Below are 16628 nucleotides of genomic sequence, written 5' to 3'. Positions count from 1 at the left end.
CCCTGTGTACTGCTCCTAAAGACACAGAAAGAAACTGAATAGTATTGTTATGGGATATTTGTCTTTGTTGGGGAATAATAGCTCTTAACAGGATTGCAGAAGTCCTGCAGAAATATCTGTACTTGCATATGATCCCAGATTCCAGCTCTTGGAACTTGTATCTTTCTTGTTCAAAAGTGAGATGAAAAATAACAGCCAAACCATGATGAGTGAAAAGATTTAGTCAGACAAATTTATCTTATGGTAGGTAGTCTCTGCAAACTCGTTATCAGACCAGTGTTTTACATTGGTGTGTTGTACAGCCAGCAATAACTGCTCCTTCTGTACTAAAATCATCATAGTAATATATGAGTTCTTGGTTTATCTTTCACAATATGGTAAGAATAGATGCTAGTCCAGTAGTTTAATAGTATTCATTATAGTGTTAAATAGTATTTCACTATTACCAACAAAACCTGAGCTCTTCAAATTAACAGAGCTAATTATCTAACAGCATTTTCATGTCTGTTCTATTACATAAACTGTGAAAAATGCAAATGTGTTGTATATTTAAAAACATGTCAACAATTGGCTTTATTATCTTCTCTTTCTTTTAATAAGTGTGACTTTTTCTTTAAAGAAAATGTTGCAGTGTCAAAAGTCTCCATAAAGTAGGTTGTTTTATATATACATATGCATTAATTACATGCACTGATTTCTTAAATAATATGAACTGAATACTAATGCAAGAAGGTAATTTGCATGTGCAACTTAGAATATTTCTTACTTAGAGGTGATGGAAGTACTAACAGCATAGTTCAGTTGCCCCCACCAAAACATCTAGGTCATGTTTTCTGAAAGTAGTCCATAAAGCAGGAAGAGACAAAAAATGTCGTTAGGGTAAATTATTTGGTTTCTACTTCTTGGACTCCAGAGTATTGCTTCTAGTAGTTAGGAACAATGTCTTGGTATTGAGTGAGTTTGTGTGACAAGGCTCTGGTAGCAAGGGGATTACAGAGGTGGCTGCCAGAAGCTTCCCCCATGTCTGACAGAGCCAGTGCCAGGCAGCTCCCAGACAGAGCTGCTGCTGACCAAGGCTGAGCCCATCAGGGTCAGTGGTAGCCCTCTGGCATAATGGATTTGTGAAGCAGGGAAAGAAACCCTGAAAAATAGCAACTGCAGCCAGAGAGAGGAGTCAGAATATGGGAGAACAGCCCTGCAGACACCAAAGATAGTGGGAAGGTGGGGCAGGCGGTGCTCCAGGCATGGAGCTGGGATTCACCGGCAGTGGTGCAGATTATGGTGAGGCAGCTGTGCCCCTGCAGGCTGTGAAAGTCCATGGCAGAGCAGAGATCCACCTGCAGCCCATGGAGGATCCCACAGTGCAGCAGATAGATGCCAAAAGGAGGCTGTGACCCTGTGGGAAGCCTGGACTGGAGTAGGCTCTTGACAGGGACCTGTGGGCTCATGGAGAGAGGAGCCCATGCTGGAACAGGTTGGCTGGAAGGACCTTTGGTCCCGTTGGGGACCCACATTGGAGCAGTCTGCTCCTGAAGGACAACCCTCTGGAAGGTATCTATGCCAGAGCAGGTTGTGAAATGCTGCAGCCTGTGGGGCAGACTTATGTAATGTAAGGTCATGGAGGGCTGTCTCTTGTGGCAGGGATCCCATGCTGGAGCAGGGAAAGAGTTTGAGGAGTCCTCCCACTGAGGAGGAGGGGAGGGGCAGAATCAATGAATGGACAGCAGTCTCCTTTCCCTATCCCTCTGTGTGCCGTTTGAGGGAAGAAGGTAGAGAATCAGGAATAAAATTAAGCCCAGGAAAGAAGAAGGAGTGGGTGGATGATATTCTTAAGATTTGGGTTTACTTCTCATTAGCCTGTTCTGATTTGATTGGCAAGAAATTCAAATAGTCTCCCTGAGCTGAGTCTGCTTTGCCTGTGACAGTAACTAGTGACTGATCTCTCCCTGTCCTTATCTCAACTCAGACACCTTTCCTCATATTTTCTCTCCCCTGTCCAGCTGAGAAGTGATAGAGCAGCCTTGGTGGACACCTGGCTTCACACCACAGCTTAGTTTCCAGGATCTGGGAAATAGAAAACAGAGCCTCTGCACAGCATGTTTGCTATTACATATGGACATATTTCATAATTGCATGTCAATCTCCACATTCCACCTCTTATGCCTGACTTCGAGTCCAGTCTGCTGCTTTTTATACTGTAACCAGCATTGAGAATTATTTACTATCTTTAACTCTTCAGCACTAGCTAATTTTATTCTGATATATCAAAGTAATTAAAACAAACAAGAACATCTTAATGCTAAGAGTACGGATAGCTTGGTAGCAACCAAATAAAAGTGGTCTGAAATAAGCCCCAGATAGAATTCTCCTTCTTATCAAAACTGAAACTCAGGAAAAAAACTAAAGTATATATTTTTCCACTGTGTTCTATGATAGACAGGGGTAAACCCTGTGGAAATGAAATTGAGGTTTGTAATGCTAGTGGACAATCATTGATGTAGTCCAGACAAAGTCACAGCCCACTTTCTGCACTTCCATTAAGCAAAAAGTGGAAATATCTGGCATGCAGAAATGGGTTGGTAACCCTTGTATGCCCCAGTGGTCTAAATGTGCTCTCACATGGGGCATCACAGAGATGGTGGCTGTAGAGGCAGCAGAGTCAATGAAAGAAAAAGTATCCCAAGAGGCATAATTACCACCAGTACTGTAGAGAAATGTGTCCTATATGTCCTTATAACAAAGAAAAAAGGTTTTCATAAGAAAATTTTTGTTTCTGGTATATTATATGACTTCAATGGTTTCTGGTTTAGGCAGAAAAATAAATAAGCTTAGAATGAAAAAATGCTATTCACTCACAAAATGAGTCCCCCTATAAGTCTCCCTATAACAGGGAAAATTTTTAGGATATCACATCTCTGCAAAGAAAGACTAGCAGTGTGTTCACCAGACTAGCACATAAGATTTTTGTTACTATGGCTGTATATAAGGTCTTTAAAAGATTTCCAACTCGGAATGCATTAAGATCCTCTAGGTAATATTAGAGAAAGACTGCTGGATTCCTCTGAGTGGTGGAGTTCCACCTACCTGGCAGCAAATCATCATCAATCATTTCCACTCCATCTGTGAATGTTTTCCTTCTCAGAATTTCAAAATGTTTCTATAAATGGCCTTAGTAGGAAAGTTACACTGATAGTGTGGAGATCCCTTAGTGCATTTAGTTGAAAACACTGTGGATGACTCAAGAAGCACGAGATCTGACCTTGAACAAATCTTTGGGGCTAAGCTCCATGATCAAGTTACTGAGCCATATCAGAGGTCTGATAATATTCAAACTTCCCTGTATTAACTCAGGCCAAATTCAAGGATATTCAAGCATATTCAAGTGCAGTGTGAAGTTTCCCACCTCAGCTTAAGTGCAAAAACATGACAATAAGTGTCATGGAAGAATGTCTATGGCTGGCAATTAGTAGACAGCATGCATAATTGCTTTCTCTTGTTGTATATTCTTCCTGGTAAATAACCATGTTTAAGGGGGGCAGGCAGACATCTCATATATCAAAACATTTTCATTATTTGCTTCTCAGATCATAAAATTTTTAGGTTATCCTTTTGCCATTCCAGATAAAACTCTAAAATGCTGACAGTGAGGCATGGCAGTTTAACCCTTTATTCCCATAGGGAATGTGTAACAGAGCACAGTCAGATTCTCTGTTTACTCCTTCTAGATGCTTCACTTTGCACCATTTCTGTGCTTCACCTTGGTGATCTTCATTTCCCAAACACAGATTTTTCTCAGGACTATTTCCCTGCTTTCACCTACCTTGTCTCATCTTTGAGTCTTTCTGTACATGTCTGCTGCCAAAGTTGCATACCTGGATTATTTACACTTTGTGCACATTTTCTCTTAATTGTCTTCTCTCTGCTTCACCCATAGAACTTTCCTAGGTCCCATACATGAAGATACCTTTGTTTCCTCTGGATTCCCCTTTCAAAGTATCCCTTTTTTGCCTGTTCGATAGCAAGTTAGAAATTTTTATAAGGATTTCCTTTTTTCTGCCTTTGTTTTTCTATCCTTTCAACATAGAAGTTGACTTACAATTTCATAAAAACATGCATAGTTTATTTTTCAGTTGTCTTGATAAGCATTCCTAGGCATAAAGGGAGCTTTTTATCTAAATATGCTCTTGCCACAAAGAGTTTATTTGCTTTCCTTGCTTTTTGTTTTGTTTTGTTTTCTCAGAAAAGCCCAACTTTGGCAGGAAGCAAGCTAGCATGTGTTGAAGGCTGGAATGAGCAAAGAATTTGGACCCTCAGGGAAGCTTTGCATTCATTTTATAGTGAGGTCTGCTGCTTAGCTGGCCTGTCTTTAGTGTATGCTCTGTGTATCGTCCTTGCACACAAAGAAGAAACAGGATTTCTGTCAAAATGGCTTAGCTCAAGTTAAGATAACAACAAACAAGGAAAGAACAAAAGTTAGATATCCGCAAGAGAGATAGTGTTTGTGTGTCTCCACTGATAATCTAATTAAATTGGAGGCAAAATTGCTAGTTTCCACCACTTTTTAAAAAATCAAAGCTGTAGCAACACAAGAAATAAGTGTCTCAGTTCAGAGTTAGATAGTGCATACTAATTAGTTCTTTTTCATGACTGACAGCCACAGCTTCAAGGCTTTAAAGAAAGGCTGACTTTTATTTATTACTCATCTTAGAAGTAACTGTCCTGGCCCATATGTGCCATCTGAGTGGCTTCCTTGGCATAGAGGAAATGAGCATTACGTAGCTAAGCACTTGTGAGGTGGATCAAGGCACAGCTCACAGGTCATGACCAGTGGAGTAGAGCTCAGCTGGAAGCCTGCAGTCCGTGGCATTGGCCAGGAATCAATTCTGGGTCTGGCCTAATTCAGCTTGTTTATCAATGACTGGATGAATTGAGATAATGTACCCCCAGCAAGTTTGATGATGATGATAATACAAAACTGGGCGAGTGGCTGATACAGCTGGAGGCTCTGCTGCCATTAAGTGGGACCTTGACAGGCTGGAGAGCTGGGTGGAGAGAAACCAAATGAGGTTCAACAAGGGCAAGTGCAGGGTCCTGTGCCTGGTCAGGAATAACCCCAAGTACCAGGGCAGGCTGGGGCTGACCTGCTGGAGAGCAGCTCTGCAGAGAAGGACCTGGGAGTCCTGCTGGGTGATAAGCTGGCCATGAGCCAGCAGTGCCCTTGTGGCCAGGAGGGCCAATGGGACCCTGGGGTGCTTTGGGAAGAGTGTGGCCAGCAGGCTGAGGGAGCTGATCCTCCCACCCTGCTCAGGCCTAGCCAGGCCTCATCTGCAGTGCTGTGTCCAGTTCTGGGCTCCTCAGTACAGGAAAGACAAGGAGCTACTGGAGAGGGTCCAGCAGAGATCACAGAGATGATTTGGGGTCTGGAGCATTTCTTTTATGAGGGGAGACTGTGGGACCTAGGCCTACTTAGTCTGGCGAAGAGAAGAATGAGAGGCATTCTCAACAATACATATAAACATCTCTTAATGCGAGTGCCAAGAGGGTGGTGCCAGATTCTTTTCAGTGGTGCCCAGTGACAGGACAAGGAGCAAATGGCCATAAACTGAAACACAGGAAGTTTCACCTCAGCATGAAGAAGAACTTCTTTACATTGAGGGTGGCAGAGAACTGGAACAGGCTGCCCAGGGAGGTGATGGAGTCTCTCTCTCTGGAGACATTTAAAACTCACCAGGACAAGTTCCTGTGTTATCTGCTGTTGGTGACCCTGCCTTGGAAGGGTGAATTGGTCTAGATGATTTCCAGAGGTCCCTTCCAATTCTAAGAATTATGTGATTCTGTAATTTTATTAACTTAATTTTTGGGCCTTGAAGTGTCTGAGTAAACAGCTCCACTCTTTTAATGAAACCATTTTTCAAACTCTAGCTGTGGAATATGCAACAACAATTACATCCAGTCTGGTACTGGACATTACGTACTCATGATCTGTTCTCATTTAAGAACTTAAAGTCTATTTCTATTTCAAGAACTGGAAATGCTAAAGCAAGATAGATATTTATTACCTATTAGTTATTAATATTTATAGTTATTAGTAGCAATTAGTCATTAATTATAGACTTTTTATATGTATTTTCAGTTTCTGTTTGAGGATGATTACCTCTTTTTAGTTATTTGTATGCAATTTGATACACTTTTGAGTATATCAATCAGCCATTATTTCTTTAATCCTAAATTATTTGTTGATAAAAAGGAATCATTAAAATTCATTAAAAATTAAATGTAGATATATGAAGAGCTAAAGTTTTTTTACTTACAATTGTAAGTTATCTTTTATTTTAAAACAAGGGAATAATTTTTCTGGGCATTTCAGTTTTCATACAAACTTCATTTTTGTGAAAATAAATTTTACCCCTAATGGAAATAGTGAAGCTGATATGTCAAATTCTTGTCTTCTCATGCAGTTGATGAATACTGCAATGTTAAACTTTTAAGATATTTCACCAGTGACATGACAGAATGAACTTCTATCTGGGAAAAAGTACTTTTTATAAATGGCAGTGAAGTCAATGAAGTTTCCTTTTTGAAGGGAATTCTACATGGTTAATATACAGTATTGATTCTTATCTAAAAGGCAGAAATTACATAGTGAGCAAAGGCAGTGGGAAACCATTGTATGAATTTGGGACATTTTGAAAAATGTCTGGCAATAGTGATGGGAAACTCTCTATGACTTGAACAGAAATTCTACCTTCAATGAAAGCAAGAACTTTCACTGCTGATTTCTAAATCCTGCTCATCCTAGGCCAAAAGCTGAGCTCCCACATTCCTCTCTGTTTTCTCTCCTGGTTCTTGAGCCAGATCTGCTGATGGTGATAGTTGTGAAAAGCTGCCGCAGTTTTTAAAGAATTTTTAAAATTGCAATTATTTGCAGAACTGTTTATCTAGTGGTGTCACTGTCTGTCCAGTTATATCATTCTGTAATAATGTATGAAAAAAAATGCACTTTCCTATTTCAGTAAAAGCACTTCATACATTTTAATGCATTGAATCCTTAAATATCTTAAAGCATAGGTTAATGACATCTCTGTTTCAAAGTTGAAAAACACAGAAATAGATCTGCATTTTTCAAGCACCCGCAGACTGCAAGTGTCTCATAAAAAAATTGAAGTATACAAAATCAGTGACATTTTTCTGACAGTGAAGGTCATACCAAGTTGGTAGGACTGCACTGCTTAACTGCGACAGTACCAGGAAAAAGGAGGCCCAGACCTTTGTCCTGCCTTTCCTTGAAAGTGATTTTAGGGCATGTAAAAGTTACGAAAATGTTATTAAATTTGTTATTAATTGATCAGCCATGTATGCTTTGAGCATAGAGAAATTAACAAGACATTAGCAAGGCTAAACCTCCTAAATTAGAGCTTTATAGGGACAGTTATCTGACATCTAGAAGGGCCATAGAGATAATAGCTTTTTGTCCTACTGACTTTGTTCGGACTATAAATAGAACAAGACAAGTCTTGTTTCAGCTCATGGGCTTATCTGTTCCTGTTGGCCAGATATGTAAAGGTTTTGCTTTTATGGCAAAACCCTTAAGCTTCAGAGAGCACCCTTTCCCTGTCCTCGTCTTCATCATTCTTAGGAGTGCTACTATTTTAGTCTATGTTTCCTTGTTCAAGAAAGACTGAACCTAACCCTAATGAGGCCACTCATCTTGGTTTATAACTGGAATAGAATAGAACAGAAAAATAGATGGGACTAGACTCAACTAGAAGGTCTAAACTCAGATTTTCACTTTACTTCAGAGTAATAGAACAATGCTCTAAGGAGATGAACAGGACAACCTTACTACAGCAAAGGGATTCATCTCCTTGAGAGACAGATTATTCGTAAGAAGTTTAAATGGAAGAAAGAAAGTTTTATGCTAACAATTTGTGCTGCTTTCACTTGGTTCAGATGTGCCAAGTAACAACTACTTAATTCTTTGGGGCATTAAGTCCTGTTAAACTTCAAGTCGAGCTAGGGGAATTCAGCACTTTAAAAAATGATGCCCACAAGTCTCCTTCACCTTCAGCAGTTTTGACAGCTGCGTGCAGACCATCCATCACCAGCCAGGGAAGCCCTCACGGGACGGCTGCTGGCAATGGCTTTCCAGCCCTGGTGTGACATGTCCAGCACAGCTGAGGCTGGGAGGCAGGGCAGTGTGCTGTGCAGGGTAGGGTGGCAGTGCCACAGCCTGCACTGGTGCCCCAGCCAGGGACAGACCCTGCTCTGGATGATTGGGGTTTGCATGGTGAAAACAGGCAGCTAAGTCCATCCATGTTAATCATGCCCCATTGCCTGTTTTTCCCCCCATTTCCTTGTTTTTATCTCTGTAGGATTTTACATCCTCTGAAACCAACAAAAAGATCATATTTTCCTTCAGTTTCTGAAACCCCATCCTTTTTTCCAGACTTTCCATTTCACGCTGTTTGAATTTTATTAAGATCTCTTTACACAAAAGCAGAGTACTGGCTATATGATGCCCTGAGGGATCTGAAAGGCTGTTGCCATAATGTCACAAAACTCTGGGGACATTTTATTTCCACCAGAAGCTCTTTGGAGGACTCTGTCTAAGGATATAATATGTCTTAAATGTTTACAGCAGGGATCTTGATCTCCATTGGAATTTAATACAAAAAGCTCTTTTTTAAATCCCTTAATTAGCACATCACATTAACACTGATTAAATAATACTTATCTATAAAATGGATTTTATTTTATTTCTATTTTTCAATGAAGAAAACTGGTATTATTCCAGAATTATGGATAGTATTGTTAATCATGTATTCTTAAGACTGTGAATTTTGTTTTCAATATCTTAGCTGATCATTACAAAGTATTTTCACCAGGTATTTTTCAGAAACACCTCTGTTTACTGTTTCTGCCTCCGATACTTTCTGTTCTTCCCAAACACAGACATGCATAAATTCTTTGTACAAGGCTCACAGTAGCATGTCTCCTCCAGTGAACAGGAAAAGATTTTGTAAGTGTTAATAAGGTTTTTTTTCACTGATCAACCTTGAAATCAGAAGCAACTGCTAAACTCTCAGTGTGCCATATATAGCACAATAGCCCCATTCAGATAACTTTTTAAATGAAATTGTATAGTAAGCAGTATCCTAATTTGACAAAAAGATAAGTCTTATGAAATAAAGTACTATCTTTTCAAAAAGCTGCAGTATAATTGTGTGTGCATATAATATAGTAGGACATATATTTAAATTATTATTTAATTAAAATAATATAGATCTGTATGTTCATTTGATGGGGATTTTTTTTGGTAAAATTTAATGCATGAATAATCATACAGAATATGGGATGCACATTCTAAAGATAATATTTAAAAACCCATTTGAATGTTGAACTATTTGGGACATATTTTTCTATTTTTTTTTTTAATTCTGTAAGTTTTGGGCTTTATGGGACCATGCTGCAGGAGCTGGGATATTAACAAAATTTGGTTTCTTTAAAACTAATGTAAACGTCCAAAACAATAAAGGAATCTGATGTTTTAAGGCAAATTAAAATCTCTCTCTTGTTGATGCATGTTATGCATCAGTTACTCAAGTCAACATTTTTCTGTCACAGATAACTGAAAATCTTTACAGGAGGTATCAGACCAAATAAAAAGGATTTTTGAAATTCCATTTCTGAAACTGCAAGTAGTCTATAAAAATATGTAAATCAGATGCTGATAATATAATGGAACTACTAATATAAATACATTGCATTGCACCACTGGTTAACAGCATGTACATCCTCCAAATAATGGTCACACAGCATTCTAACATTATTTCTTACTCCTATTTCCTGTATTTCCCAGACCTTTCTGTCATTGTATTTACTGTGTACCATTCTTCTTTCTCTGAATAATGCTGCAGTGATATCACAGATGAGGATAACAGCAGTTGCTCCCTCAAAACAAGAAAGTAAATTTTCTTTCTGGATGTTTTTTTTTTTTTCATTATTTAATCTTCTTTTACAACTGTTCTTATTCTCACATGGACTGAATGGCTTTTGTTATTATCAGGATAACTTTGGATGCTGCCTCACATAAATATACTGACAGAGGTAGTAATTATTTAACCCTTTTAATGCTGGCTTTCAATGCATCATCTTTGTAGTGATTAACCATAATGGCATTTTAGTTGATCAGTGTTCTCCTAAAACATCAGCTTTTCAAAGTCACAATGTACTATGTAATTCTGCCATTAATTGGTTAAGATAATTAAATTTAGCTCACACTTTCTGGTGCAGACATTTGGAAAAAATGACAGAAATAACTGACTCTATTACCTCAAGTTTTTATTCCATGCTAAAGCTTTTTTTTCACTATCCAGATGATGATTAAAACTGAATTTAAAAAATATGTTAATGAAATTCTGCCCATCTCTTGGAATATGTTTTTCTCCAATGCTAAAAATAACTGCAGATGTTTGGTGTTTGAAATTTCACAGCTTAACTACATCTCTAAAGTTGGCATTTGCTACTGTAAGGTATGCACTTTTTATAATAGTTAGATAAAAATTACACAATACTCATTTTTTTCTTTCCATTCTACTTAAATCTCCCTGCAGGATGTGTGACACAGGAGAAGGGCTGTTCACCTTTCAAACACGAGAAGGAGAAATGATATATCAGAAGGTCCATTCTGCAACACTGGCAATAGCTGAGCAGCATGAAAGATTAATGATGGAAATGGAGCAGAAGGCAAGGGTAAGTTCCTTCTACCAAAAGTCTTTAAACTTACAAAAATTGGTAATAAACCAAAGTCAGTGAAATCAACTGTAACGATAGTATCAGCTGTGTGGCTAAGACAAAACAGAGTTTCAGATTTATGCACTTTCATAGTTGGGGATCCTTGGTGTGTTCTGTACGATGATCTTTTGTAGGTAGTTTTTTGGATCAGGAGATACCATTAGACAAGAGATCCATGGTCACCTTCTCTGAAATTGGGGCTCTGTTACTTAAAGATGAAACCTTTAGCTATTTTGTTGACTACCAATGAATGATTTTTAATTGCTCCTCATGACCTCACAAGTGGAAAAAAGCCCAGTATAAACACTTCTAGGTGACAGCAGACATGTTTTGTTTTTCCTTAACCCCTGAAAGAAATTATTTTATAATTTCTACATTATAAGTAGCAATGCACTTGAGTTCAAATGGAGCTATTTTATTATTTTGTGTTCAAAATTTCCAGTTTGCACAAGTTGTGTTTAAGTGAGTACTGTGGAAAAATTTAGAAATCTTTTAAGACAGCAAGAGAAAAGTTTTCCCTGTTTGCTTAGAAGTAGAAATGGTCTTTAATGGTTGCTCTGGAAAATTGACTTTCAGGCCAGGGAGCCTAGTCTGCATGCGTTTCTTCTGAGATGACCATGAGTCTCTGCATTTCTTCTTCCGTAGACAGAGATTTCAGGTTAATTGTGGCATTTCCTTCTTTTCCTTATCCACACTGTGTGTGCCTCCAGTCATGCAAACATGACTTACATGGATCTATCCCCCACACTCCACCAGTGTCAAAATACCTTTCTCACTCTGCTGAGACAAAGCTCTTGCAAGGACCTACCTAAGACCCCCAGTGTTCAATTTGTCTTAATTACTCCTCAGAGAAGTCAGAGAACCAATCAGAGAATGTTAAGGGATGGAGGTAGACCTTAAAGATCATCTAGTGCCAACTTCACCCACTGTGGGCAGAGACACAATTTTCCTTATTCATTGAAAAATAAACTAGAAAAAGAATTAGATTTCCAAAATCAAAAGTCAAAAGTCTGCTGTGTTGAATGTTCCTCTCAGACTTTCCATGTCTGTTAGGAGAACCTGAACTGGGAAGCAATAAAAAAGGCCTGGCTTTGGTGCTTTATGAAAAAAGAAGTTGGATTTTTCCATAAAATTAGACAAAGTAGGAGCCTGTGCATAATAGTGGAGGTGCACAAAGTTTGGACAGGAAGTGCAGGAAGAGGAGAATTTACAATCAAGATTAATAAGGCGCAATTGCTGGAAAGTCCAGCACAAGGTGGAATAAATGGAAGACAGTTTGAAGAAGTAGATCTGCTGGCAAAAAACCACTGCATTCTGCTGGGCAGAAAATGATTGAATAAGGGGGGAAAAGCAGGAAAAATGCATCATTATTTATAATGTGTTTGCTTTTAAAGTGTCTACACCAGTAACAGAAATTAGAACATTTTCATGCTGCTGTAATAAATGCTTAGACCAGGATCATACAAGATTTTCCTTTTACAGAACCATCACTTTCAGCTCTTCCACCCATCAATTAGCAGCTCTGCTGCTTTACAAAGCCATTTCCATTCTGCCATCAGATGACTTCCTTGAAACCATATTTATGAGGGCTGTGGCCATATGGTACGCAATATCCAACTCCGAGCGAGAGCGGGCTGAGAAGCAGCAATGACTCATCAGCCACACCGTGTGTCATGCACTTGTCTCCTGGACAAGGCTGTGCTGTGATTGCACACAGAGATCAGGAGAGGTTCACAGAGGCTGCTGTGTAAAAGAGGCTGGAAAACCTGTTGATTTTATGCTTCAGCTAATAAACAAATGTTAGTTTGGAATTGGAAACTCTGCTGCTTCTGACTGGTAGGGGGCTGAACATTTTAGGGATCATCTGCAACACTTGAGTTTTATTCATATTAGAAACAAAATCTAAAATGTCAAATAGACTAAGTACATGTTACATTCCATTTATCAAGTTTTTTTGTAGCTAATTCCAACAATTTCACCTATGTATATTTTTTCCATAACATCTGAAATTGAAATACAAGCAAAAGAATATTTTAAATCAGGGATTTAATGGGTCTTCCCAAAAATTGACATTTGATCTTTTTTATCTATAGATCTACACTTGGGGAATTTTGCTCTTTCCTGGCCCTTTCTGTAACAAACAGTTCAAGTTTAACAGTGTTGAATTAAATTGCATATAGATATAGATATAGATGTAGATATAGATATAGATATAGATAGATTATATAGACATACATATACATATACATATACATATACATATACATATACATATGTGTATATATATATGAGAATTTTTTAAAAATAAAGGCGAATGCTATATCCATTATTGTACAAGTCAGAAAAGATATGCAACAGTAATCATTACTTCATCCTTCCAATCATTAGAAGTAATACTCCTGTGAATATTTATGTTCTGTCCTAAATGTTAAAAGGTTTTAAGTAATGAATACACTGAAGTTTCATTTAATTTTTACCAGATTATAATATCTAGTATAAAAAGTAATATAATCTAGTATAAAAAAATTAATACAGATTATAAAAGAAATTAAAGTGATTTTTTTTCACCAGAGAAATCTTGATAAACTATATAGATTATGATTACCTGTTGAAGTAAATATACAAAGTACATCACCATGAGAATACAAAAATAGCCAAAAAAAAAACCAAAATAAAAAACACACACCAAAAAAATGCCCAGAAACAAATTGTGGTAGAAGAATAAAGGTATTGCCTTTAGGCAAATGCAGGTATTTAGGTATGGCCTATGCCTGAGTCACAGGACACATTTGCTCTATTTATGGAAGTCCCTCCATCAAAAATTGTTTCAGAATGCTAAACAATAAATCCATTTTTATGCTAAAAAATCTTTTACTCAGGCCAAGGAACATGCTGGATGACTCTTAATAAGAGAGGGACATGAGAAGAAAACTAATTCTTCCCATTACCTTTAAAAGTGCATGGGCTGGAAGCAAAAATGTTCTGTGGCAGCTTGTACAGTACCAAATCTGCCTCTTTGTCACCTCTAGCAGGAGAAGCCAAGCCAGTTTAAGCAGGCAGTCATGTACACACTTTCATCTTCTGCCCATTTTCCTTTCGAATTATAACACGGAAGAAAGACCTGAAATATGAGATCAGTAGTCACTGGCATGGGTGTGGATTTGAGCTGGTTATTGGTTTTGCTGAGATCAAAGCAGACTGGATTTTATTCCAAAAATTCAGCAAAGTGGACACTGATCTAATTTAGCTCAGGTGGTTTTCTTGATTGAATTTGAAATGTCGCATTGGCAGAGCAATAGTGCTTTGTGCTTGCTTTGTTTGGGACAAAAAAAAAAAATTTGGGTCAATGATAGTACTTAAATTGAAATTATTTTCAGGGAAATTGTTACCTGCATATTCATTTTTTTCAGTCTTTGCTTTTTCAATGGATCACTGTAATAGAGATGATAATTCTGTTTTGTAGGGGTTTTTTTGTGGGAGACTGCAGACATTGCAGTGTTTTTTAGTGATTTTAGTTCCAAGATGACAAATTAAAAAGAACAATGACAGTCTTTCTGTTTACATGCTTTTATTTTGTGCTGTTGTGTTACCCACATGAGAGTGTCAGTTACTTTCCTTTTATCGCCTGAACAAAGCTCCTGGTTTTTTCCTCTTTCCCTCCCCCTTTCTGCCCTCTGACTCCTCGTTTGTTTAATTTGGGGTTTTTTTCTCCTTTGTAGCATTTAGAAGTCTGCTTAGATTGTTAGTCTTGAAATTACGGTGCAAAAAATAAAAAGTGTTCGCCTCGGGAATGACCTGTATCCCCCCACTGGCTGCAGTCTGATGTTGAGCATGGAAGGTGCATGGCTGGGGTGTCCAACAGCCAGCTCCATCACCCCTCCCCAGACTGGACTGCCAGCTCCTTCCACTTCCTTTCTCTTAACCTAGGTGCTTATCTGACTGAGCCAATTCAGTTTACTAGTTTGGCAAAAAAATAGAAACCAACAAAAATACCAAAAAAACAAACACCTGCCTAAAAGGGCCAGGCTTCTTCAGGCTTACCGAACTGAATTGGCTTACAGAGGCAGCAGCAAACCATTGAATCTTCTCAGTTGTCCTGTGCTAAGGAGAGAAAGAAAAAGAATAATTCATCCCCCATAAATGCTTCATCTAAAAGAAGGCTGAGTATCCTCCTCTTTGCCATCAGGAGGTGATGTTGGGTTTGGTGATCCTTTTTTAAAGAATTGGTATTCAGATGGTTTTTACACATGAGCATATGAGCATTTGTTCTCAGCAGCACTTGTCTGTCTAACCTCTACACCAGGATGACAACATGGCATTGGAATTTTAATCTCTAATTTTCCTTTCTAATGCCAGCTTTGATCTTCTGCCATTTAACTTCCACTGAAAACGCTTCTAATGTAACTTCTGCACTCACTGTTGTTGAAGGGTAGAAAATGGCAGGTTAAGATCTGTAGATTTCCTGTGTTAGGAGTACACATATGAGGGAGGAATTCTGAGGAAATACTTATACATTTGAAGCTCTACAAATTACTTCTTTCAAGAGCTGCCAGTAAAAACTTATTGTGTATTTGCAAAAGAATAAAAATTTACAATATGTAAAACAATAAGTCTAAATAAGATAGCACTAAAGTTGATGTTAGCCAGCTGAACTTAATCAAACATCAGTGAGATGGAAGTGTAAATGCAGGAATAAATTATGATGGCCCAAGTTTCATAACTTATTATCTTTGGAACTTTCCTATAACATTTATTTTACTTTAGACAGCAGAGCTAAAAGCCATTTTAGATTGTGATCTTTTTAACATTTCCCAGAAGATAAACACCCTTCTGAAACACTGCCTCGGTATATTTCTATTCTCATTATTTACAAGTCTTGTCTTTAAAATTCAACTTAATATAAGTGAAAGAGTCATCATGATAGATTTCTGTTATTAAAAAAAAAAAGATAATATCAAGGAGTTTATGTATTATTTCTTTAAAATACATTATTAGCAGGGAAATAATGAATCTACCAAAGAAGACAAATATCAGGTAATGAAATGGGCTTAGGAAGGTGTTAGCAGAGAAAGGTAGTTAAAAAATAAGACTGAGAGTAATTTCATTTTTCTTATAAGGAACAGTGTGAGGAGGGTATTTCACAAGACTGGTCTGATAAATATAAATCAGTATTGTCAGAGTATTAATGAAAATGTAAATAGAGTTAAAAATATTAATGCAAATTGTCTTAGAAACAGGGAAAAAAAACCTGTGAGGCTGAAAGAAATAACAGCATGAGTTAGTTAATGAACTTTTAATTTTTCTTTGTCCTGTAAGTCTGTACTCTCTTTATGTGTTTCAAACCTGGTCACAAGCTAAATTCATACTCATCAAACATTACAGGATCAAATATTAACAGACACATCAAATATTCTAAAATTTAACATGATGCTTTCAATTTGAAGTATTCGACTTTTGCCACTGCATCTTCAGAGCATTGACTGGTTTACAGTTTTTATTGATGTCTTTTTGCAATGGTGTGCCTATCACCTACTATTTCAAGTTGTGAAGTAGGGGAATTTCAGAGAGATAGTAGTGGATGCTGCTGACCCAATAGATATATGAAACATTTAGCTAAATACATTTTATATATCTTTTGGGCTTAATTTCACCACTGTAATTTACTTGTATAACAAAGCCCTTTTATGTTGTAATTCTGCCTAAGTCTAAGTTGATTCAATTCCTGATGGAGAAACAGGAGAATAAAATTTTACAGTTCATCCAAAGATTATCCCATGCCATGACACATTGGTCTCTTAGTATGTTTTCTTCTCTTTCCAATTTATATGTAAGCT

The 16628-nt window shown here is 37.6% G+C and overlaps 1 protein-coding gene across 1 annotated transcript in view; it reads left to right on the top strand.

The window, feature by feature from the left end:
- Positions 1-16628, top strand: part of DOK6 (docking protein 6) — a 252940-nt gene that overhangs the window by 169325 nt on the left and 66987 nt on the right. Inside the window, exon 6 of the mRNA XM_074547905.1 lies at positions 10614-10752. Within this exon, the coding sequence (XP_074404006.1) occupies positions 10614-10752 (139 nt within the window). The remainder of the gene's footprint in view (positions 1-10613; positions 10753-16628) is intronic.

Source organism: Zonotrichia albicollis, chromosome 1, assembly GCF_047830755.1.
Source record: "Zonotrichia albicollis isolate bZonAlb1 chromosome 1, bZonAlb1.hap1, whole genome shotgun sequence".
Classification (NCBI taxonomy): domain Eukaryota; kingdom Metazoa; phylum Chordata; class Aves; order Passeriformes; family Passerellidae; genus Zonotrichia; species Zonotrichia albicollis.
This window is presented reverse-complemented; position numbering and strand designations above follow the sequence as displayed.